Here is a 21,352-nt window from a genome sequence, read left to right as displayed (position 1 = left end):
TTGAGTGATCGTGGAATCAGTCCCGGGCGACGGACTGGTCGAAGGTAAATCAAAGTTTACAATGATGGCTTTCTTCCTACATGCCTCGAGCCTCGTTGGTGCCTCTGTTCATCGAGTCATCGCATACAAAAAGGGGAACATCACATACAGTCAGTGAAAACTGTCGATTGAGGATGAGCGGCGCAGCAACAGAGGGAAACTCAATTTGATAGTCTGCAAAATATCAGTTTCTCCGGCTTTACCCATCCATCTATCAAAAGAAAAGGCTCGATGAAAGGCACGTATTTTGGGGTATCATAAAAGTTCCTTGCTCTCGGACTCCTTTTGACTGAACTTGAAGTCGATATGTATCCATTTCTTCTTTCCATCCCACACATTTCCTTGGATGAAACTGTAATCCGATCGTCAATGCAAAGTAATAATAGTATAAACAAAACGTGGACAACAACACGCTGATAACAACATGAAAAAAGAAAATGAAACAACGGACACCCCGCCAGGGAACCAAAAATCAGAAACCAACTGAGGTCTAGGCAAGATTCCCATCCAGAGGCGCTTTCAATGCTCAGACAAAGCATAGCAATAGCTTGTCCAAAACGTATTTCAGGAAGCCATGACCAATGCGATTCTCAAACCCCGGATCAAATCAGTCCAGCCGGAGTTTTCCCATCCCCAAGCCATCAACCGCTCCATAGGCCCTCAAACCGTCGCAGTAGCGAGTCCTACTACCACTTCTTGTAGCCACCACGACCACCACCACGACCACCACCGCGACCACGTCCACCACCACCACGGCCACCGCCACGGCCACGTCCACCACCACGTCCACGACCGCGACCACCAAAACCACCACCACCACCGCCACCACCGTACGAATCCTCCTCATCAAAATCACCACCGCCAGGGTTACCGTCGTATGCGACACGCGCTCTCCTCGAAGGGTGGATAGCATCCTCGTCGTTTCTCTCCGGCGCAGGAGCAGCAGCACCATCAGCAGCAGCAGCGTCACCGTCACCATTGGCCTTGGCAGCGGCCTTCTCCTGCTTAGCCTTCTCCTGATTCTGCTGGCGGTTCAGACGCTCCTCGTTGAGCTTGCGGTTCTTCTCCTTGATCTTGTCTTGGCGGTGGGCGGTCTTGCCTCCTCCGCCGGCGCTGTTGGTTTGGGCAAAAATAGTCATGTTAGTTAATTTTTTTGGTCTTTTGAAGAAGATAGAAAAATAAAAAGAGGGAGGGAAGGGGAGATGCAAGTTTTGGTGGGTAAAATAAAACGAACCTCAGCTCAACGTTAATCTTCCTCGGCACGCCCTTGTCATCCAACATTTCGCTGTGGTGGAACTTCTCGAGCGCCGTCTTCATGTGGTCGAAGCGGCCGAACTCGACAAAGGCGGTCCCCTTGGACTTGGTCGGGTTGTCGCGGTGGGTGAGCAGGCGGACAGAGATGGGGTGCACCGACGCGAAGTGCTCCTTGATGTTGTCGGCGGTGACCGAGTAGGGCATGTTGCCGACGAAGATGATGAAGCGGGCTCCCTTGGCGCCGTTGGCTTGCGACTGTTCCTCCTCGTTGGTGGCCTCCTCTCCACCATCCTCAGTCTTCTTCTCCTCGGTCTTGTCCTTGTTCTTCTTCTTGTCCTTCTTCTTGCTCTTCTTGTCGGTGGACTCCTCGGTCTTCTCCTCGGTCTTGGATTCCTCGGTGGCAGCGGCCTTGTCCTTCTTCTCCTTCTTGTCCTTCTTCTTGTCCTTCTTTTCCTTCTTCTCCTCCTTGGGCTCCTCTGTGGTCTCGGTCTTGGACTTCTTCTCCTTCTTTTCCTTCTTGTCCTTCTTCACTTTGGGGGCCTCAGTCTCGACCTTGGTGACCTCGGCGTTGCCAGACTCGTCGAGCTTGCTCTTCTTAACAACAGCGATGGAGTTGACATCCTCCTCGGCGGTGCGCGAGCGCTTCTTGGAGTCCTTGGTAGACTTGCCCATGTTGATTGGTTTTCGTTCGTTCAGCGAGGGCAATAATCTCAATTGATTTGAAGAGACAGATCCAAAGAATCGTTCTTGACAGCTGTTCTGGATCGTTTCACAAAATGGGAAAGGGAGGGAAGGAATGCCTGCTTCGTTTTCCCCGATTATTTTTTCTGCCGTTTCAATTGCAAAGGCGGAGAAGGATAAGAATTGGGGTCTCGCACTTCCACTCGCAGCGCGTGGAGCTCGTCCCGCATTGGTGGGGCCGTTCGCTGCAGCAGTGGAGAAGTACCCACCGAAATGCCATCCAAGGTCACCCCCAGAATCACTTATCTCCACCATTTTGTGATTCTCATCATCTTCAAGGTGTCAGCCACCTACAACATGAGAGTTTACAAGATCTCATAGCCAGTCCGAGCCATAGAAACGATCAGTTGGGAACTTGGAAGATGCTCACACTCACCTTCTCTTTCCCAATGCTCCGTTCCAAGTCCACGAACCACCGAGTCTCCTCCTTCGAGTCTTCCAGCAGGACCACCCTCGACCTCGAACTAGCACTCAACTCACGAGCTGCGTCTTTGTCGTTGCTTTGAAGGTTGCTTCGCCGTACTTTACCAACACTGCGGCGTTTCCCTCTGAGCTATGAGCCGCCGTCAGATGCATTGATGTGCGTTCATAGAGACAGTCTTTGGCTTCAACATCGGCCTGGGCTTTTATGACGAGGAGCCTGACAAGATGTTCACTATCCGGGACCCTAGGAACCTCGTGCTAAGGCGTACACCCGAGACGTCGCGGGCTAAAGTATCTGCTCTATTCTCAAGCACTGAGTCGGCAACCCTCGTGGACTGAGACTTCACAGGATAGTGAAGCGCAGACTTCTTCTCATCCGCAATACTCGTACCAGCGCCAGACTCTAGGGAGAGTTCGGCTACCGCCGGCTAATCGAGAGCAGCGGCCTACGCAAGTGCGATACGGCCAAACAAATCAATAATATCGAGAGAAAAAAGCTTAACCTCGAGGTATCGGGCACAGAGAGCGGGATTCTCTAGGGTTCGGACTATGGCGAGTTGTTAAGGCGGGAAGTTGAGCGTGCCCAAGAGCTCATCATCTTCGAATAGGCGGCGGATTTCAGAAGAAGTATCGACCCGAGAGACAGCCACAAATGCGGGCGCAACTTTTTCGATTGCTATAGTGGAGGCAGACACATCGGTGTGGTCCTCGAAATTCTTGTTCACGACATGTTCGAGCAGATACTCGCACATATCGGGTCGTTCAAGGTCGACAGCAAACTGCAAAGCCAAATAATCAGCGTCTAAAGACTCGCCGATATACAAACAAGCCTAGGGACCAGGATTACTCACATACCGGAGAGACTTGCCACCCGGGTTCACGTTGCAAGGCAACATCTACCTATCCTTAGCCTAGGACACTAACAAGCTGCTATACAGTTCCATAGTTGAGGATCCTCTTTACAGGCTCTGCGTTAGTCAACATCATCGGAATGTACAGAGTCTATAAGCCATAGGTACCCTGGAGGCTGCTCCTATCAAGTGAGAATTCTGGCTTAGAGCCCTGGATACCAGCGAATCCTATTCCGCTGGAAAAAGAGAGGAGAGAAAAAAAAAAAAAAGAATAAAAGAAAAAAAAAGAAAAAAAGATGTCTTCCGAATCCGCACCTGGGTCGAACAGGTACCTAACCCCAACCCACCCACTCTCCTATCAGGGTCCTGGAAGCAGGCCATAGCTTAATGCGTCCATCAAGGTATGCGCTTCTCGCCTGAACGGGAGGCCTAACACCGCGGCAGTAGACAGTTGCAGGCCTTAGCTCTCTCTTCTCCATCACAACAAGGTGCGTCCACCCGTAATCGAGTCAAGCTAATCCCAACAACTAGTAATACCGGCACAATGCTTGGGCACGTATGTACAGATCAGGTATTTCTCCGTCCCTGCAACTTCTCACAAACTGCTAATATGACTCTATGTGTCTCACCGAACGAGTTGCTAGAATGCTCCTCTGACGATAGTGGTAGCCGGTGTCATCTCTCTTTGGGGAATATGACCATACTCTGGATCAGGGAGTTGGAAAATTCCCATGTGACTGTTCCCGGTCCGGGTCGAACTGGGAACCTCGTGGTGGTAGCAGTCATACCGGTTTGTGGAAGTATGGGTTGAACAAGGTTGTGTGCTGCCCATTACACCAACGGACCACCGCGCGGGTGTGTGGAAGACTGGATGTGGTGGAAGGAAGGCCTGGAACTGGGATTTATAAGGGCAGAAACCACCACCGGTTGGGGCCGCCTGGGCGGATGAGACGGGACGGAAGGGGCGGCCGGCCGGTCAAAGCGAGGTGTGCCTGCCAGTAGGAAGCCGGATTGGGCGAACGACGGGTGCCGGGTGGTTGTCAGCTGGAAGGAGAGAACGGCAGAAAACATGTCCTTAGGAGGGAGCGAATACCTTGGAACTCGAAGATACCCCGGAGAGAATGATTCCACTACCCTCCAACATGGACGTAAATCGGGGATTTCAACAGCCAGCACGAGGACACTTGAGGAAAACATCCGGTTCCGGGACGACCACCGTGCAATGACAGATGAGCAGCCGCTAAACGGACCGCCCAGTCGGCATCCCTGCTGGCACTCGAATTAATAAGCATATTTCGTCGGGCGAGGGTTTAGTTAAGCTGTCCATCTATGTTCCCAGCCTGTGACACAACCCTGGGCTTTTCTCCTGTCCCCCGTTTCCTCCAGTCCTGCTCTGTCAATAGCCATTCCTGCCCCCCTTTCTTACCCCTCCCTCTCCTCTCCTCTCTCCCCAAAAACCCAGTCTTCACCTCTCAGCCCTCAAGCTCCTTCAAAGCCCTATCAACCATCCTCCCCACCTGCATCCACCTCATCGACAACAACCCCCTATGACACTCCCTCCCCATTACACCTTCATGTCCCTCCCCCCACTCCAAGTTATCCAACCCGTCCCGAATCTTCTTTTCAATAACATCTGAGCTCCATCGCTTCAGCGCTTGTGCCAGCAAGGTATTCAGCTTCGTCTGTTCCTCCGGTGATTCCTCCCACGGGTCTTGGCCGTAGTCGATGAAGGCCCGGAACTTCTTTTCACCTTGCGGCCCTGGACTGTCTGCAAGAGCGGCAAGGGCGCGAAGTGCGACCTGTGTACGGTAGCAGCCTGTGGGGTTGCGCGGATCGAGGTTGTAGTTGCCTAGGAAGCCAGTTTCCTCGAGGACTTCTTTGGGGGATTTTGGTGGTTGCTGTTGTGACGCTTGTGACTTGGGGTCTTTTTTGCCTCGTTCGTTGAGTCTTCGAGTTACTTTCCTTGGTGGTTGCTGCTGCTGTTGTTGGGATCGGGAGTGGGTTTGGGCTTGGTCGAGTAAAGGAAGGATGGCATCATCTATGCAGACTTCGTCCCAGACGTTTTCATCAAAGAGAAAGCCATATTCGATTAGGAGGAAATCGTTGGAGTGGTTACCGTAGCAGATGTAGACTTCTTCGCCGGCGGCGTAGGGGCGGGTGGTGGTGATGGTGAAGGCGGTCGGTGAGAAGGCGACTGAGCAGGTTTTTCTGTTGCCTTCCGTATCTTCGGCTGATGGGTCGTAAGAGGTGTGGTTAAACAGGTCTGCGACTGGCTGCAGGACCATTCTGTCTTCTTTATTGAACTTCTTCGTCTTTGGGGTTTCGTGGTAGAAGGTGCGGGTGTTGACAAGAAGCCAGGCGTAGAGGTAGTCTTCTCTTGTTATGCTCTTATTCAGTGTTCCGCATTCTTCCTCTTCCAAGCTCTTGTTCTCTTTCTGGCCAGGCTTTGAAGAGAGGAGCTGAGACTGTTGGACCATGGACCAGTCCTTCTCAAATTTGGCCTCCTGCTTTAGAAGTAGCTCCAGCGCCTTTTTGGGCAGGAACTGTCGTAGTCGGTGATCCCATGTTAGAGGCAAATAGTCCCAAATATCTTTACGCGAAGGACAGACGGCGTTCCATTGCCGGTACTTGGCGGACGGAGGAGGGTCAAAGGCAAGATCGGCAGCTAGGAGACCGTGGATGGAGATGTCCTTGGGTAGAGCACGGGATATGGAAGGGTGGACGGTTTCATACGTCCGAAGAGTGGTAGAGGGAACTGTTAGAATAGTTTCGTCTTCCTGATGATATTGTTAGTTGATCGAAACCAATAGTTTAACATGATGAAAATTACTTACCTCGAGTGGCTTTGTAGCCACTATTCCCATACCTCGGCCTGGTATCCGCCTGGGCTCGACGCCGTTGAGATTGATACCTTTATCTTTTGCCCATATGAGCAGCTCTTCGTATGCTTCCATATCGAGAGCCCTTATCTGGCTTTTTTCTCGGGTGTTCCTCTTCTTAACCTTCTCCTTTGCTGCTGCCGCTTCACGTTTCCTTTTTGCCATTTTGATCAGATACTGTGTAAACGTGATACGGATGGGGAGTAACCAAAAGAGTCAAGTATTTGTAACAAAGCCTTTAAGTTGGAAGATCAAATGTGAAGGCCAAAGAGAGATAAAAGATGATGTGTATTAAACCAGAAAAGCGTAAGTGAGGGTGAAAACAAAGGCATAAATCCCAGGGTGTCACTGCATCGTGTCAAGCAACCAGCTGAAACCTTCCACCTGTTCCCATTTCTCGCCTACATACCTGTTTCTAGAGACTATGGATCTCGATGAGAGGTCTTGGATGGAAGCTTGATTTCCTCTTTGGGAGTTGTTTGAGCGGGACTGGTCACACTAGCCCTTGCATAGGTCCAAGATGTTCAAGTGGTCGTCAAGAAAGAGCGAACTGAAGTGAAAGTTACGCAGTTGTCCTGTGCAACGTAATTTACGGTATTTATCATCTCCCACGGTGAATTGTCATACCTCGACTTTCACCGAGCAGGAGCTCCCCTCACCTTGAGCTACCGCGGCCCCTACGGTACGTAAGTCCTTATCGCTGTCGTTATCGCAGTTGTTACATGCTCGGTTTCCGCATCCGAACGGATCGAACCACCACTTACGTCTACAACTTGACAACCACTCGAGCTCTGGAGGAATTGCGTGTTCCTCGTCCATCCCCATCTCTACTCCAACCCTAGGGCTTCCTCCTGGTTGTCCGAATTGCGCTTGACAATGGAAGCGACGGCCCTCAGACGATCCGCGGCTCTTGTAGCTCGCGCCAGCGGCCAGAATGCAATCCGGCCTGCCGTATGTGCCGCCATCAGCAGCACATCACCAACACCACCGACCCAGATCCAGACACAGCAAACAAGACAATTCTCGGCCCTCAACCGCCCACCACCAAACTACCCTGGCCATGTCCCTCTCACTCGCCTCGAGCGCTTCGGCCTCTTCGTCGGCTCAGGCCTCATCTCCCTCGCCGACCCCCGGCGCGGCGGTCCGTTTCGTCCCCGTCCATCTCTCTCCACCTAGTCTCCTGTCCAACTGAACTAATCATCCTCTTGATGTTCCCACAGACCTAATAGCCTCCTTTGCCGAAGCCACCGCAACGCCCTACTTCATCTACCGCCTGCGCGACGCCATGCTGTCTCACCCCACAGGGCGTCGCATCCTGCGCCAACGACCGCGCATCACCTCCCAATCTCTCAACATCCCCTACCTGCGTTCTCTGCCGCCCAATACCGTCGGACGGACCTACATTGACTGGCTCGACCGCGAAGGGGTATCTCCCGACACGCGCTCGGCGGTGCGGTACATCGACGACGAGGAGTGCGCGTACGTGATGCAGCGGTACCGCGAGTGCCACGATTTCTACCACGCTTTGACGGGCCTGCCGATCGTCCGGGAGGGTGAGGTGGCGCTAAAGGCGTTTGAGTTTGCGAATACATTGTTGCCGATGACGGGGTTCAGTGTTTTCGCGGCGTTCACGATGAAGAAGAGCGAGCAGAAGCGGTTTAGGAAGATTTACTTCCCCTGGGCAGTTAAGAATGGACTGCGGGCCAAGGAGGTGATCAACGTCTTTTGGGAGGAGGAGTTGGAGCGGGATGTGAATGATTTGAGGAGGGAGCTGGGCGTGGAACCGCCGCCGGATTTGAGGGAGATCAGGAAGCGGGAGAGGGAAGAGAAGAGGAGGAGAAAAGAGATGGAGCGGATGCTGAGTGGGCGCGGGACAGAGGACATCATCCAGAAGGCGGAGAAGGAAGCTGAGGTGGTGGCGGAACGGGTGAAAGAGATGAAGAATGAGGTGGTTGAGAAGGTTGGCGAGGTTGTTGGGTCTTCGGCTATAAGAGGATAGACGGATCATGGGGCATCGTTGGGGAGATGATGGACCCGAGCCCCTCGGTGAAACTAATGTAGAACATATTGTATTTCCACCCTCAGCGAATTCATTACGACGCCTCTTTGACCCCAACTCGTTCATACTCCCAAACTTGAACATGGACTATCGTCCTCATGTCATTCATAAGAAAGCGATAATGCCATTAATAACCGTTAAGGCCATGAAACTCCTTCGTTCCCCCTTCCTCCCAGGTATATATCTCTGTGTCTCAACCCAATGTCCCACCTACAAATCAAACAAGTCATCATCATCATCATCTAACCCCCACCCCTTCCTCCTCGTCACTACAATCTTCTCCGCCTCCTTGTTATCCGCCACGGCGTTCAGCAGCTCCTTGAGCTGCTCTTCCGTCACTTTCGAGCGGAGCTGGCCCGTCTGCGCCAGCATCATCAGCCGGTTCTCAATGTCGGTCGCGCGCTCCTCCTTGACGAGTCGGATGCGGCCCAGCCGATCGGCGGCTTCGGGCATGAGGATCTGGTTGAGCATAGCTTTGCGGGCTTCGGCTTCTTGTCTGTTTGTGGGAAGAAAGGAGGTTGTCAGCATTTGCAAAGGGAGAGGTGGGGGCGGGGGAGGGAAACAACGGAGAGGCCGTAACTTACTGTCTAGAAGCTTCCTGACCACCTTGCCCACCGGCGCCGGAGGGACCACCGGCCTTGGGACCACCACCGCCGCCGCCTTGCGCCTTGAGCTGTTCAAGACGGGCCTTCCTGATCTGTCATGAAGTAAAAATGTTAGTACATACAAAAGGTGATGTTACGGTATACAGCCATCAAGGTGTCATTCGTGCGCCGCATCTGTGAATGTCTGTTGATGCTACTATGGGCTGGCGGTAAAAAGGAGATGGGATGCGCACCTTCTCGAGCTCAGAGTCATCCATCTTTGACGAGTTGGATGGATTCGTGGTAGGTTGGCGACTAGCTTAAGGGTTCGAGAAATGGTTCTTGAGTGTTTGAAGTGTGGTAAAGCGCTTGGTTTGCTGTAGGAGGTTTAGGTTGTTGCGATGATGGACGGAAGGGAAGCACGGCGATCGCGGGGTTGCTTGGGGTCTTGAGGGAAGTTTTTAGTGGGGCAGGCATAGCGATAAGTTACGTAGGTAGCGGATCTGATCAGGGGTCACAATAGGGGTATCACAACGACATTGTTTACACAGCAGCATCTAGAATAGTTGCTGGAGGCACCTCGAACACCAACGGATTGGGGACGTCCCCAAAGTCAAGACAACGCGGCCAATGCCAGTATAGAGATACACTTGAGAACAGTATTAGACCGGATCTTCATAATGCCATGCTATTCATATGCAAAACTAAAAATACAGGTATGTACAGGATGATCCGTCTCCAAAAAACACGACCACCTCCGCCATAACACCTTATATCGCCATAATTCTGTTTATCCGTCTATATATGCAGTAATATTGGTCATACGACCCCGTGATCTATACATCATCTAATCTTGTTGAGGATATTTTTGAGAGGCATGGGCCAGAGCCTGTCGGGATAATGGGTATACGGCTCCGGAACATGAGGAACAAGTTTCGGCTGATAAGGAACCTCGAACGGAATCTCCCTCTTCCTCCTCTCTGCCAAAACCTTCTGCTTAGCCTTGACGGCTGACCAGATACTGTCAAGAGCGTTCACAGAAAGACCGAGTGTCTTGCCGCGCATGACGAAATAGCCAGTCACATATCCAATATCAGTATCCAATCCCCTGGCAGTCAACCTGCGCATGGGACTGTCAGAAGTTCCCTTCCTCTTTAACCTGTGGAACACTTCCGACCGCATGTACGGTAGGGTATTGGCAACGCGGAACTGCTCCAAACCCTTCAGCTCAGGCAAGTGGGAAACCACATCGGCAACCTCGGATAGCAGCTTGTCCATGAGCTGACGAGCGTGTGGGTTCTCAGGGATCTTGTCGTAGGTGGAATCCAGAATTGTCGCCAGAGGATCAGCTACCGCTCGGAACGCCACCGCTGGTAGCTTCAGCTGCAAGAAGTCGTCCGTTCGGTGACCGGTGGCATTCAGGTCCGGAATTGACGTGAGAAGTTTGATCAAATGCGACCCCCTTCGCTGATACAAGGTGGGCGGGTGCTTCTTGATCACAACGGGCGCGGCCGGGCCGATATTGTCAGACTGAGGGGTGTAGACGGTCAAGAAAAGCCTTCCAGGTCGCACCTCGCCAAACTCAAATGTCTCATCGCCCAACCCCAGACCAGTTGTCATGTGGCCGAGGATGAACACCGGCCGCTGGCTTTCAATGGGGAAGTACGCTTTGCAGATAGCCTCGGCGACGCCCAGTCCCTCCTGGATTAGAACAATGGTCGAGTTGTGGTCAAGTCGGTGCTTGATCTGGCCGAGTGCTTCGACGGTATGCCCGGCTGGCACAGTCACTATGAGGTTACTGATATGTTCGTCCTTTTGCTTCCGTGGATCATGGCCATGGGTTGGCGGCGTGAACTGGGCCTTGATCCTGTCACGGACAATGACTTCCTTTTGCCGGTGAAGCTTCAAGCACTTTCCCGCCTTGACCCACCTCTTGAGCAGGTTCAATCGGTTGATCATGTAAATCGGCGGTGGTATCGTCTCAGCACCGGCTAGCGTGTGTGCAATGTATCGTCCTTGAATATTGAGGCCCATAACGTGAATTAGATCGGACGGTTTGAACAGATCAGTCCATGGCTTCTTCTCGCCCTCTCTTCGGATCGTCTGTGCCAATTTTTGCTCATCCAACTCCCCCTCGTTCAGCCGATCGAAGAACTCCTTGGTCGGGTTTCGGTATCGTTCCTTGGCGGCTTCTGGTTCGCTCCCACCATGCGCAACTGGTTTCGACTCGGTTTTTGTTGGGACATGCGCATCGAAGTTCTTGGGGAGCGGCGCATCCGGCGTAGCCGACAGTGTAGCCGAGCGGGCGTCTGCCTGTGACGAGGCCTGTCGTGTTTGCTGCCGAGGGTACGGCGGGACTTGCACGTGGGTGCCTCGGAAGAGGACGTCGCGGAGGGGAGAGGACGAAGCGACAAAGAGCCGACTCTGAACCTCAGGCTGGATGGAACGGAAACCGCTTGCGCTGGCCCCCCGGCCCACCGAGGTGTTACTGGGACACCATCGTGTGTGCCTGCAGGGTATTCGCCCAAACACCCGCAAGTGCGGTCGACTGCCGGTAAAGGAATACAGGTTGGCGGCTTTCACGGACGACACCGGGAGCTCATGATATGGTATTATCGTGGTGGTGCAAAAACCCCGCCGGAGGACCTGTCGCAAGAGGTCCTGTCAGGATTTATGTCCCGCGCGGGAGCATTGAGGACCGGGGAGGGACCAGGGGCGAGAAGGGTGAAGTGGGTGGCCGGGGAGGAAATCCGGAGGGGTGGTAATGTTGTTCGAGCAGGTGGTGGCAGTCGTGATGGTAGTTTGCGGTACAAAGACTAGCTGAATTCGGTTGTCGGACGACGATGATTTTGTCAAGACACTTTCCGACCAAATGTTCGATGGCGGCCAAACTTTTTTTTTTCCCGGGAGCGCGCCCGCGGTTGATGCACTGTCACGCTAATCGGCCATGGAAGAGAAACTGCTCTCCCCTGATTGGCTTGCTCGGCCATGGCATGGTCTTGGCATTACACTGTGCAAGGCTTGTCGCAGCATGTGGAGCGCTGGATCTGGAACCAAAAAAGTGCAACTTGAACGGTACGCAACTGTGTGGGGCCGCTTTCCTCATCAAGCAGTCGCATCCAGATTCGCATCTTTGTTCATCAAAACACCATCAATGTCAACAAACCGCCGCCTCCTCAGCATATCTGGGTTTTTATATTGAAATACCGCACTCTTCTTCTCAGCCAACTTCGACATTTACAGCATTTACTCAACATTTACCCCACATATATCTCAACCATGGATGTGCCCGACATTACCCCCTCGCTGGAGAAGCTCAACGTCGACCTGGACCAGCTAGAAGCCGCCTTGAAGCCTGTTCTCGGTGATGTTGGTGATGTATCTTCCAAATTGCCTCTTTTGGACAAGGCCAAGCTCTACGTTATGGTGACTTATGCCATCGAATCGATCCTCTTTTGTAAGTCAAGCCTAGCACGTCGATGGCCAAAGAAACGTCTTGCTAACATGATTAAACAGCCTCACTACGTCTGAACGGTGTTGATGCCAAGGAGCATGCCATTTTCACAGAGTTGACCCGCGTCAGGCAATATTTCGAAAAGATCCAGAATATTGAGAACCCGCCCCAGGAGCGTGAGCAGACGGTCAACAAGGAGGCCGCTGCCCGCTTCATCAGATCTGACTTGGTATAAGTTTTCGCCACGGATCTCGCTGTCAGGGTAGTGCTAACAGATCAACAGGCCGATGATGAGGCTATCAAGCAAAAGCTGACGGAGCTGATTGCCAAAGAGAAGGCGAAGGCAGAGGCCAAGGAGGAGAAGAAGCGAGCAGCAGATTCGAGCTCTGAGCCCACTGCCAAGCGCCCCAAGACCAAGGGCAACAAGAAGAAGTGAGAGATGCGCACACTGCCATCTTTGTTGAGTTATTGTGCGATGACCTTGACCGCGGCGCAACGTTTTGGCATGGCGCTTTAGGCTCGTGCTAAGAAGCCCGATATATGAGGCATGCCGTGCGTTGTTCTTTTGCGCTTCGCGAGGCCGCAGAAAGGCCAACACGACCCGGAGATCGTTTGCCCGGAAGCAAACCCGCGGCCACCGGAATTTTATGTTGGTCACTTGAGATACCCACCAGCTGGAGTTTCGAACATGAAACCATGACTGGATATTGTCCCAGCATCGATGTGGCGGAACACTGCGTTGCTAGTTCTGAAAAGAGGGACAAAGGTGCCCCGGAAACATCAGGATACGCCTCTCGATGGAGGCAACCGGTCGGAGTTAAACACAGAGGGAAGGGCTAGACACCGGAGTAGATGAGTCACGGATAGACAATTTCGAGTTCACGAACCTAAATAATCTCTATAGAACTGAGAAGTTAAGCATCGAAACCCCTGAAGATAAAACATGCGGCTACAACCCTAACCCTCTGACGGTGGTCACGCGCCCTATTAGCCTCAACAACATGATGCTCTCTCGCCTTCGATTGGCTTCCAGTTTAGCTTCAAGACCGCCCCAAAAGAGCGGCAGAGGCCCCAAACTCACCCAAAAGAGATAGTTCACAGGGGAAAACAGGGGTCCAAGCTCCGAGCTCTCGACTCGGCTTTCAGGGCCTCGGCCGGCGCGGAGGCGTGAGAAGGGCGAGCGGGCGACAACTCGCAATTGGAGTCGCAACAACTGATGAATGGCAAAATGTCGCCCGGCTGATCATTCCCCACTACGTTTTTGCCGATAGTATGTAGTACCTTTTTATATATCATAGCTGCTTATCCCCATTCCTTCAACGATCATCGTCGCCATCACAACCACACTCATCCACTACCTCAAACCGCCAAAACGTCGGTCGCATTAATCTACGCAACCCAACAACAACCACACCAACAAGAAGCCAAAATGCCTCGCCAAAGCCGTGGTTCCGCCCGCCCTTCCGTCCCCGCGCGCAAGCCCGTGGCTTCTACCAACCAGCAGCAGCAGCGTCCTGCTTCCACCTACGCTCCTCCCACCGCTGCTCCCCACGCTCCTCCCGCTGCCGCCGCGCCCGTTTCCCAGGGCCCTGGTCTCTTTGGTCAGATGGCTAGCACTGCTGCGTATGTTTTTTTTTTTTTACCTTTCCCCTCCTGCCTGCTCCCGGACCCTGTCGCGAAACCCGTACTAACAGACTGGTATGAAACGAACAGTGGTGTCGCCATCGGCTCCTCCATCGGCCACGCCATCGGAGGCATGTTCTCCGGTGGCGGTTCCTCCGCCGCCCCCGAGGCCGCCGCCGCGCCCGTCCAGGCTCAGGCCGCCGCCGCCCAGAACTCGTCGTGGGGCAACAACTGCTCCGAGGCGACCAAGAGCTTCACCCAGTGCATGGACCAGCACCAGGGCAACATGCAGATCTGCGGCTGGTACCTGGAGCAGCTCAAGGCTTGCCAGGCCGCTGCTAGCCAGTACTAAATACTGAGCTTATCTTCTCTCTCTTTTGCCTCTCTTTCTCCTTACTGAGGCATTGAGGGGGGCTGAGGGTTAAGTAAGAGGAGGTGAAGATGTGAAGGGTTTGGAATGAGAGAGAGAAAGAACAGAGTGGGGCCGTGGGTGTGTGTACGATTAGTTGAGAGGAGGAGAAAAGCAAGTAGCTTCGTTGCTTGGCTTTGTCGTCTTACGGCGAAGGCGCCGCTCAATTTACGTCTCCCATTCTCTCGAAGAAGCTCGAAGAGGGGTTCACGCAGCATATACCAACAACAACATCAAGATACCAGCATTGGAGTTCAGGAATTGGTCTCGAAGACGGTGATATATCATCATTATCATTATAAGGGTAACACAAAGAACTGTACAAATACAAGATTTTTGCCTCCCTCTCTGGAGGGATTAAGCTTTTTTTTTGCTTCTTCGCTATGCCTGATGGTGACTACAGTACTCATATGACATCTTCCTTTCTCCTCGTCTATGACTTTCACTCAAGTCTGTCCCCTCTTACTGTCCCCAGCTTGTGACTGCTTAATTATCGTCGTCATCATGTCTCGGCTCAAAGTTTGTCTGCTTCTCGTTAGCTATTACCCTCACATCTCCAACGAGAAAAGAGAAACGGGCTTACTTACCGAGTTTCCATTGTAAAACTGTTGATCGTTCCTCTTGCGCTCCTCATCCCTCCCCTCATCACCAAACCCCTTAATCCTGCTTCCCGTGCCCCTGTTCACAGCAGCACCCGCGCCTCCTCCACCAAGTGACCTCCCACTAGCTCTCTCCGCCCTAGTAGCTTGGTGCTGCTCGCCTCTAACCTCAGAAGCCACCTCCTCTGGCGTAGGACCAGCATTGGGCGGTCCAGAAACACTGAACAGCGTCGAAAAGAACGCCACCACCGTGCTGAAAAAGGCAGACAGGAACCCAATCAACCGCTGGAAGATATTACCTCCCTCGTCTGCCTGAGCCGCCGCAAATCCAACCCTGCCGCCGCTTCCCGACCCGCCAGCCGCCGGAACCAAAATCAGTGTCGAGCTCGGCGCCAGCCCCAGTTCTCCGAGCGTCTTCCCCTCCTCCGCTTGCTCGATCCTTCTGCTCGGCTGGGGCGTCAACAGCACCTTGAATGTATACCTCCCCTTCTTGACAGTAGAAGATTCAGCGACAGTAGCCTCCACCCACTCCCTAACCTCCCTAACCGTATCCTTCTCCGCCGAGAATCGAGACCGAATGGTCGACCCGTCCGTCAACCTCACTTGCAACGCACAATGCCCCGTGCTCTTGACTGGCTGGTTACCACGGGGTAGCATCGGACTGGCTGGCGCAAAGGGCAGACCCTCCGCCTTTTCGTTATCGTCTTTTCCGCCAGATTCTTTGGTGGCGGCAAGTGCTTCCTTCTCCCGCTGCTTCTCCGACTGCCTTGCTTTGCGAGCGGCTTTGTCGTCCTCGATGGCTTTGAGAATCCGCTGGCGCTCTTCGCGCGCTTCTTGCTGTTTCTTGCGCAGGGCGTCGGCGGCTTGGCGGGCGGGGGAGTTGGGGTCTTCGGCGGCGGCTCGGGCGCGGGCGGCAGCGCGGGCGGCTTCTTCTTGTTGTTTCTTTTGGGCGGCGAGGCGGGCGGCGCGCTCGGCGAGGATGGCTTGGATTCGGGCTTGTTGGGTCATGTTGGTTGTGGGAGTGGTTGTGGTAGGGGATGATGAAGAGGTGGTTTCGGTGGTCTCGGTGCTTGTAGTGATGTCGGTGGGAGGTTGTTGAGAGATTGTATCATCGGTAGATGATGTTGCCGGGACTGTTGTCTCCTCCGCTGATGGTTGAGGTGCTGGCTCTGATGGTGCGGCTGCCGGTGAGGCTTGCTCTTGGTTCTGTACTGTCTCAGGTTCCTCCACCGAGGCCGAACCTGTATTAGCAGCTGTCGATACCGCCTGTTGCTCACCAATAGCAGCCCCCAGCCTCCTGACAAATTCCTCCTTCGTGACTCCAGCAGCGATATACTCCTTGAGTTGCCCGCCCCTTATATCATCGTTAGCTTAGCAACGCACTATACCCTCCCCCTTTCGTCTTCAGACCCAAGGTAACTCACCTAAGAACAACCACAGTGGGCTTCTTTGGGAGTGGGAACAACTGAGCCAAGTATCCCTCCTCAGTACTGCCCGCAACCAGCTTCAGCATCACGGCGCGGGACTCGATGAGGGGGGATATGGCTTCATCCTTGAGGAACTCGGTTTCCCATTGTTGGGATTCGGTGTTGTCATCTGAATGAGGTTAGTACTTGGTCGATTACCACAGAGTCAGAGTCCGATATAGTGAGGAAAATGTGGAGGTTCAATGTCATGAGAGCCACATGATGTGAAAGGATATGCTCAGCTCGGCAATCCGAGAGCAATACAGATCCAGGCAGGAGTAGAAGAGTCATGATCACGAACCGGTAACAAAACAGATCAAACTCCTGGTCTGTTGAATAGCGGCGGCGATGCCTTCTTGGAGGGTGCCTGTGAAGAACATGTTGTCTCTCTTGTCGTTTGAGTATCCAATAGCAAAAAGCAAAGTTGACTGATGAATGAATCAATTGCTAGCCAGGTCGATCAATTTCTGGGACTAGTAGAGTAGACTGCGATGATTCACAGCTATGCGTGATACCAACTCGATTCACGGAGTGAACCAGATCCAAGGTGTAGAATTGGATGACGTGATGAAAAGCCTGCAATGGAGATTGAGTCGAATAACAGTATGTAGACAGCTTGAACTTTAAAGGTTGAGGTTGAAATTGAGGTCGAGGTCGAATGCCAGAAAGGTAGAGGTCCATACACGTTTCCATGTTCCCGCTGACGTATTGGTGTAGCGCCTAGTACCCCGGATATGGGCTATAAATACAGCGTATGCAGAAGTACCTCCACCTGTAGGTTGACAGTGTCAAGGTCGCTGTCGGGTGTACAGTAGCTCATGGAGGCTGTTAAAGGACACGTTACCTAGCCAATAGCCGGCCGTTCTGCGACCAAGCAGACCCACATTTGAACCCTCGACGTTACCCGACTTTGAAATTGCATCGATATCAACCTCGATGGCTCAGAATTTCAGCTGTCTAATATGCTCAAAGGATCTATTCAAGAGCTAGTCGACTTGTCGGAGCGTATACAAGACTTCACTTTTCCTCCGGCTTCGAACGGTGATCGTTGCAAATCCGGCCACTTGTGCAAAGCCGATACAAGACTCATCCAAGCACATAGTCAAACAGGTATCATATCATATCAAGCAAACATAGACCGAGGAAAGGAGAACTACCCAGCCAAACACCACCTCAACGCCAGCTCGGTCAAACGAGAAAGAGAGAGGATCAAATATGAACACATAATAATCATCATCACCATCGTCAACCGGAATGCTCGAGCCACTTTCACATAGACGCCATCATCATCAATCACCTCACTCTCACTCTCACTCACTGTTACAGACAATAACGCCATTGCAATGAGAATGCTAAAACCGTCACAAGACCTTTTTCGAAGAACGCCATCCCATGAAACTCAATTGTTCAAGATTCTCTGCTCAACGACTAAACGCAACCCTTTGCTACTCATTCATGGTCCCTCGCATCGAGCCAGCCTGATTGTAATTTCGCCGTTTCCGAAACTTTATTGCCTTGGACGAATTTTCCCTCCTTCATTTCCCGCGAACTGAGAGTAAAGCAAAGTGATCCGTACCCTTCCATACCGAAAGAAAAAAAAAAAAAAAAGAGAAAGGAAAGACAAGGAAAAAAAGGTGAACCAGCGTCCAAAAGAAATAAGAGAACAAAGACTGGAAAGTAGTAGTAAACCCAAAGGAGGACCATATCGAGGGTTTGTGATCAACTGGCCGGGTAAGCAAGTATCACCAATGGTCGCTCGAGTTGCATCTGGTAATCTGAAAACGGCCGAGTAGTCTAGTTGACGAAGGTGTCCCTGGATGGTTGATAGTCGGTGCTCCAGTCTATCAACCGTTCTGGGTCGTGACCAGATGTCCTTCTCCAGAACTCGGAGTTTGTTGTGCTCCCCAGGATGCTTCAGCGGAAGAGTGTAACGCTGGTCCATTCAGTCGATTCCGCCAGTCTTTGTATTGCCATTGGAGGCACTCATAGTAGCAAGTGCATGGCATAGTCGAGGGTCCGGATGTTGAACGCTATGTGATAGAAATGGAACCATAAGACCCCACGCTGGCATCCTCCTAAAGTCATCGATGTACCAAACATAAAACATAGCCACAGACATATGTGCGTTGGGAAAGTGCCATGCTGAAACCAAACTGGGGTAATATTGACCTTTTCCATATCAATTCTTTCGAACGGTATCGAAATAGAAGAGGATAGCACATACGAACCGAACCAAGGTGAAAAGGAGGTCCTTGTTGAGCCTGCTTTTAGCCGGGATTCATCATTCGTCAACGACTACTTGATCGAAACCCATGAGGTGTGTTGCCCAGTAATGTTCATACTTGACAGTTGTCGGTCAACTTTCAAAGTCCGCGAACTCGGCGTCGTCTCCTTCCTAGAAGCGCATGTGTTCCGTCTTAAAGCCACGGTTGCCCTGCTGGTTGCTCTACTCCTGGCGAGGGCGCTTGGCCGGATGCGCGTTCTGTCCCCAGCCTTCCGATTGGCCACCAGCGTTGAAGAAGCCTGCATTGAAGGGCTGCATTCCTGGAAAGCCTGTATCATCAGGAGCATGTAAGTATTACATACATGGCAAACACATCCGGACTAATCATGGCGACTTACCTCCCATACCTGGGTTCATCATACCCATACCTGGGTTCATACCACCAGCCATGGGGTTCATGCCGTGCATAGGCATAGGCATGCCTCCCATCATGTTGTTCATTCCGCCGCGACCGCGCATGTTAGGGCCGCCACGCATGTTGCTGCCCATCATGCCGCCGCGCTGGTAACCACCTCCGCCAAAGCCACCACCATAGCCACTGCCGGCCATGGGGTTGTTGAAGCCGGCATTGTTGTTGTTGAAAGCCATGTTGTTGCCCTGGAAGTTGCGGTTGAAGTTCGGGTTCATACCGCCACGAGGACCGTTGAAACCGCCACGGCCACCACGGAACCCACCGCTAAAGTTGTTGTTCGGAATGAAGTTGCTCTGGCCGCGGTTGTCGAAATTGTTGGGCCCGTTGGGAGCACGGTCACGGATCTCCTTGACAGCACGGTTCGGGGTGTCCTTGGGAAGCGTGCGGAAGGGGTTGACAATCGGGCTGGAGTAAATCACGGAGTGGCGTTTCTGGCCAGGTTGCTGGCCGACCTCACTCGACAAGTTATCAATCACATGCTTAGTTGCGCTCGCGGCTTGCTGAGAAGTGAATTCAACGTAGGCTTGTCTAAAAGATACAGTTAGCAACATTCGTGATATGACACTCGCGAGCGGTTCCACATACCCCTTGCTCTTGCCGTTGACCTTGTGTTCACTAAATGTAATATCCTTCAGCTCAGACTCGCAGTTCGCCTGGCGCACCCAGCCGCGGATGTCGTCGTCCGTGGTCCACCAGTGGAGATCCGAGATCATAAGGGCAGTAGTAGCGCCCGGATCGACGGGTCGCTCATCGGAACCAGGGGCATCCTTACGCTTCACGCCTTGCTGTCGCTGCTGGGGCGCTTGATTCTGTGATGTTTGGTCCTGGTTGTCATGTGCGCCGGAATCCTCTCCATTATGGTCCTCGTGATAATCGTGGTGCTGTCCGTCACCGTTCTCGGCATGGTCGCCATTGTCATCGTAGGCGTGGTGATTACCGTCACCCTGCTGCTCGCCAGACTGGTCATTGCCAGCATCGGCATAGACGTCGATCTCAAACTCCTCCTCGGCCATTGTGACTGGTCCTTGACAGGCAAGTGACTAAGTTGTGAGACGCGGATGCCTGAGTGTTCAGGTCAACGAGTATGTGCTATCTCTCTGGAAAGCAAGTCTGAATTAAGAACCTGGCTATTGATCAGAAGTACAAGATTGTCTGTAATGCGAGAACCCCGAATCAGTAGCTGACAAGATAGGGATCTGAAAGAAGAGTAATATAGCCGATACCCATGCGATTTCTGGCTAAGCAATGGAGAAAGGCAGAGACGACGATACGCAATAACGAACGCGTTACGGAAAGGGAAAGCGGCCATGATGAAGAACGCAAATAACAACAACCAAGGAAACAAGATAGGGAGAGGAAGGAAAGACAGAAAAGGTAGAGTTTGCGAGTACGTACATTCCGATCCCCAATGACGCCGGAAGCTGTTAAAGTTTCAGAAGACAGGAGAGGATGGCCTCGGTAAAAGAGATTGTTTGTTAAGACGGAAGCTCTGTGCTTGCAGTCTTGCGTTGTTCTTTTGCTTCTTTTTTTCTTCCTTTTCTCTTCTTGTATTCCGAGCAGATCTCAACTTTCCTCCTTCAGATTATGACAGTTCCCCAGAGACGCTTTCCGTGCTTGACTCGCGCAACGCTATGGGACGCGACAACTCGCAGTACCTTGCTCTGGTCCTGTTCGTAATGTGCTGGTCGGCTGGAGGCAAGAAGACCAGAGGAACGGGAGACAGCTGGATGGATGGCAATGGAGATCTGTAACTGAGTTAATGGCAAAGAAACGTCTGGCTGATAACTAGACTTGGGTTCTCGTCGGTGCTGGACGAGAGAGGGCAGTCGAACGAATATGCTGAGGGAGCCAGACGGGTTGGCAAAGGTAGTCGATTGGGGCGAGGTCGAGCCAAAGTGATCGACTGGCTTCGGTTTCTCCCCACGTCGGTCGCCTGCGTCTCTACGGAGCAAACAGGCCTTGGGAGTAGGGCCGAGACCGTGATCGTACTCTTGTGCCGATGGACAGATCTTGAATCCACTGGTGGGCAGAGCGAGTCGAACCGACCTACGCTAGAGGTTGCTTTGGAGCTTCCGATGCTGGGTGGACTCGAATTGGTCGCCTGTTGTTGTCGGATTGAATGGAAGAGAAAGGTTCGGTGTTGGAAGGGGACGGAATGGAAGATGGTGCACGGGACAAAAAAGTGCCCTGTTGAACGGGGAGCTTCGCGGCATGCAGTGGACAGGGCTTTGGTCCAACACGGTACACAGCCTGGCAGGTAGGTACCTTTGGGGCT

General features: G+C 52.6%; 9 protein-coding genes across 9 annotated transcripts; 2 read left to right on the top strand and 7 right to left on the bottom strand.

The window, feature by feature from the left end:
• Window positions 1-153: 153 nt before the first annotated feature.
• B0T23DRAFT_385289 (uncharacterized protein) lies at window positions 154-804 on the bottom strand. Its single transcript, XM_062837527.1, has one exon. The coding sequence runs from the start codon at window positions 576-578 to the stop codon at window positions 201-203; it is 378 nt and encodes a 125-aa protein (XP_062691072.1). The 5' UTR covers window positions 579-804; the 3' UTR covers window positions 154-200.
• On the bottom strand, window positions 726-1,965 carry B0T23DRAFT_430834 (uncharacterized protein; the record flags this gene model as incomplete). The annotated part of the gene is made up of 2 exons (XM_062840272.1): window positions 726-1,152; window positions 1,274-1,965. 2 exons carry the CDS (start codon window positions 1,963-1,965, stop codon window positions 726-728), a joined length of 1,119 nt encoding a protein of 372 aa, XP_062691071.1.
• Window positions 1,966-4,759: 2,794 nt separating this feature from the next.
• Window positions 4,760-6,580, bottom strand: B0T23DRAFT_199807 (uncharacterized protein). Its single transcript, XM_062833359.1, has 2 exons — window positions 6,143-6,580; window positions 4,760-6,085 (listed from the first exon to the last, which is right to left on the bottom strand). The coding sequence occupies exons 1-2, from the start codon at window positions 6,350-6,352 to the stop codon at window positions 4,781-4,783; spliced, it is 1,515 nt and encodes a 504-aa protein (XP_062691070.1). The 5' UTR covers window positions 6,353-6,580; the 3' UTR covers window positions 4,760-4,780.
• A 483-nt stretch (window positions 6,581-7,063) lies between these two features.
• Window positions 7,064-8,186, top strand: B0T23DRAFT_320614 (coenzyme Q biosynthesis protein Coq4-domain-containing protein; the record flags this gene model as incomplete). The annotated part of the gene is made up of 2 exons (XM_062835182.1): window positions 7,064-7,328; window positions 7,408-8,186. The coding sequence occupies 2 exons, from the start codon at window positions 7,064-7,066 to the stop codon at window positions 8,184-8,186; spliced, it is 1,044 nt and encodes a 347-aa protein (XP_062691069.1).
• Window positions 8,187-8,253: 67 nt separating this feature from the next.
• Window positions 8,254-9,262, bottom strand: B0T23DRAFT_342795 (PDCD5-related protein). The gene is made up of 3 exons (XM_062835909.1): window positions 9,085-9,262; window positions 8,831-8,943; window positions 8,254-8,742 (listed from the first exon to the last, which is right to left on the bottom strand). The coding sequence occupies exons 1-3, from the start codon at window positions 9,106-9,108 to the stop codon at window positions 8,457-8,459; spliced, it is 423 nt and encodes a 140-aa protein (XP_062691068.1). The 5' UTR covers window positions 9,109-9,262; the 3' UTR covers window positions 8,254-8,456.
• Window positions 9,263-9,419: 157 nt separating this feature from the next.
• B0T23DRAFT_414345 (ketopantoate reductase PanE/ApbA-domain-containing protein) lies at window positions 9,420-11,961 on the bottom strand (the record flags this gene model as incomplete). Its single annotated transcript, XM_062839561.1, has 2 exons — window positions 9,420-11,491; window positions 11,842-11,961. 2 exons carry the CDS (start codon window positions 11,959-11,961, stop codon window positions 9,674-9,676), a joined length of 1,938 nt encoding a protein of 645 aa, XP_062691067.1. The 3' UTR covers window positions 9,420-9,673.
• On the top strand, window positions 11,931-14,662 carry B0T23DRAFT_362877 (Sas10/Utp3/C1D family-domain-containing protein). The gene is made up of 7 exons (XM_062836315.1): window positions 11,931-12,287; window positions 12,347-12,513; window positions 12,568-12,716; window positions 13,189-13,255; window positions 13,379-13,451; window positions 13,583-13,907; window positions 13,998-14,662. Exons 1-7 carry the CDS (start codon window positions 12,110-12,112, stop codon window positions 14,257-14,259), a joined length of 1,221 nt encoding a protein of 406 aa, XP_062691066.1. The 5' UTR covers window positions 11,931-12,109; the 3' UTR covers window positions 14,260-14,662.
• B0T23DRAFT_422095 (uncharacterized protein) lies at window positions 14,663-17,120 on the bottom strand. The gene is made up of 4 exons (XM_062839789.1): window positions 16,683-17,120; window positions 16,340-16,511; window positions 14,904-16,269; window positions 14,663-14,841 (listed from the first exon to the last, which is right to left on the bottom strand). Exons 1-4 carry the CDS (start codon window positions 16,759-16,761, stop codon window positions 14,803-14,805), a joined length of 1,656 nt encoding a protein of 551 aa, XP_062691065.1. The 5' UTR covers window positions 16,762-17,120; the 3' UTR covers window positions 14,663-14,802.
• A 1,707-nt stretch (window positions 17,121-18,827) lies between these two features.
• On the bottom strand, window positions 18,828-20,090 carry B0T23DRAFT_406567 (uncharacterized protein; the record flags this gene model as incomplete). Its single annotated transcript, XM_062839117.1, has 3 exons — window positions 18,828-18,934; window positions 19,004-19,605; window positions 19,663-20,090. The coding sequence occupies 3 exons, from the start codon at window positions 20,088-20,090 to the stop codon at window positions 18,828-18,830; spliced, it is 1,137 nt and encodes a 378-aa protein (XP_062691064.1).
• Window positions 20,091-21,352: the final 1,262 nt, after the last annotated feature.

Source organism: Neurospora hispaniola (assembly GCF_033458365.1).
Source record: "Neurospora hispaniola strain FGSC 10403 chromosome Unknown B0T23scaffold_6, whole genome shotgun sequence".
Lineage (NCBI taxonomy): Eukaryota > Fungi > Ascomycota > Sordariomycetes > Sordariales > Sordariaceae > Neurospora > Neurospora hispaniola.
This window is presented reverse-complemented; position numbering and strand designations above follow the sequence as displayed.

Excerpts from the sequence above, each read along its gene's own strand:
- B0T23DRAFT_199807 (XM_062833359.1), bottom strand. The coding sequence starts at position 6,352 with ATGGCAAAAAGGAAACGTGAAGCGGCAGCAGCAAAGGAGAAGGTTAAG. Across the intron at positions 6,086-6,142 it reads TGGCTACAAAGCCACTCGAG|GAAGACGAAACTATTCTAAC; the intron begins GTAAGTAATTTT and ends CAATATCATCAG.
- B0T23DRAFT_362877 (XM_062836315.1), top strand. The coding sequence starts at position 12,110 with ATGGATGTGCCCGACATTACCCCCTCGCTGGAGAAGCTCAACGTCGAC. Across the intron at positions 12,514-12,567 it reads GCTTCATCAGATCTGACTTG|GCCGATGATGAGGCTATCAA; the intron begins GTATAAGTTTTC and ends ACAGATCAACAG. Across the intron at positions 13,452-13,582 it reads GCCTCGGCCGGCGCGGAGGC|CTGCTTATCCCCATTCCTTC; the intron begins GTGAGAAGGGCG and ends TATATATCATAG.
- B0T23DRAFT_385289 (XM_062837527.1), bottom strand. The coding sequence starts at position 578 with ATGCTTTGTCTGAGCATTGAAAGCGCCTCTGGATGGGAATCTTGCCTA.
- B0T23DRAFT_422095 (XM_062839789.1), bottom strand. The coding sequence starts at position 16,761 with ATGTTCTTCACAGGCACCCTCCAAGAAGGCATCGCCGCCGCTATTCAA. Across the intron at positions 16,270-16,339 it reads CCCACTGTGGTTGTTCTTAG|GGGCGGGCAACTCAAGGAGT; the intron begins GTGAGTTACCTT and ends CGATGATATAAG. Across the intron at positions 14,842-14,903 it reads AGTTTTACAATGGAAACTCG|ACAAACTTTGAGCCGAGACA; the intron begins GTAAGTAAGCCC and ends AACGAGAAGCAG.
- B0T23DRAFT_342795 (XM_062835909.1), bottom strand. The coding sequence starts at position 9,108 with ATGGATGACTCTGAGCTCGAGAAG. Across the intron at positions 8,944-9,084 it reads ATGACTCTGAGCTCGAGAAG|ATCAGGAAGGCCCGTCTTGA; the intron begins GTGCGCATCCCA and ends ACTTCATGACAG. Across the intron at positions 8,743-8,830 it reads GGTCAGGAAGCTTCTAGACA|ACAAGAAGCCGAAGCCCGCA; the intron begins GTAAGTTACGGC and ends TCCCACAAACAG.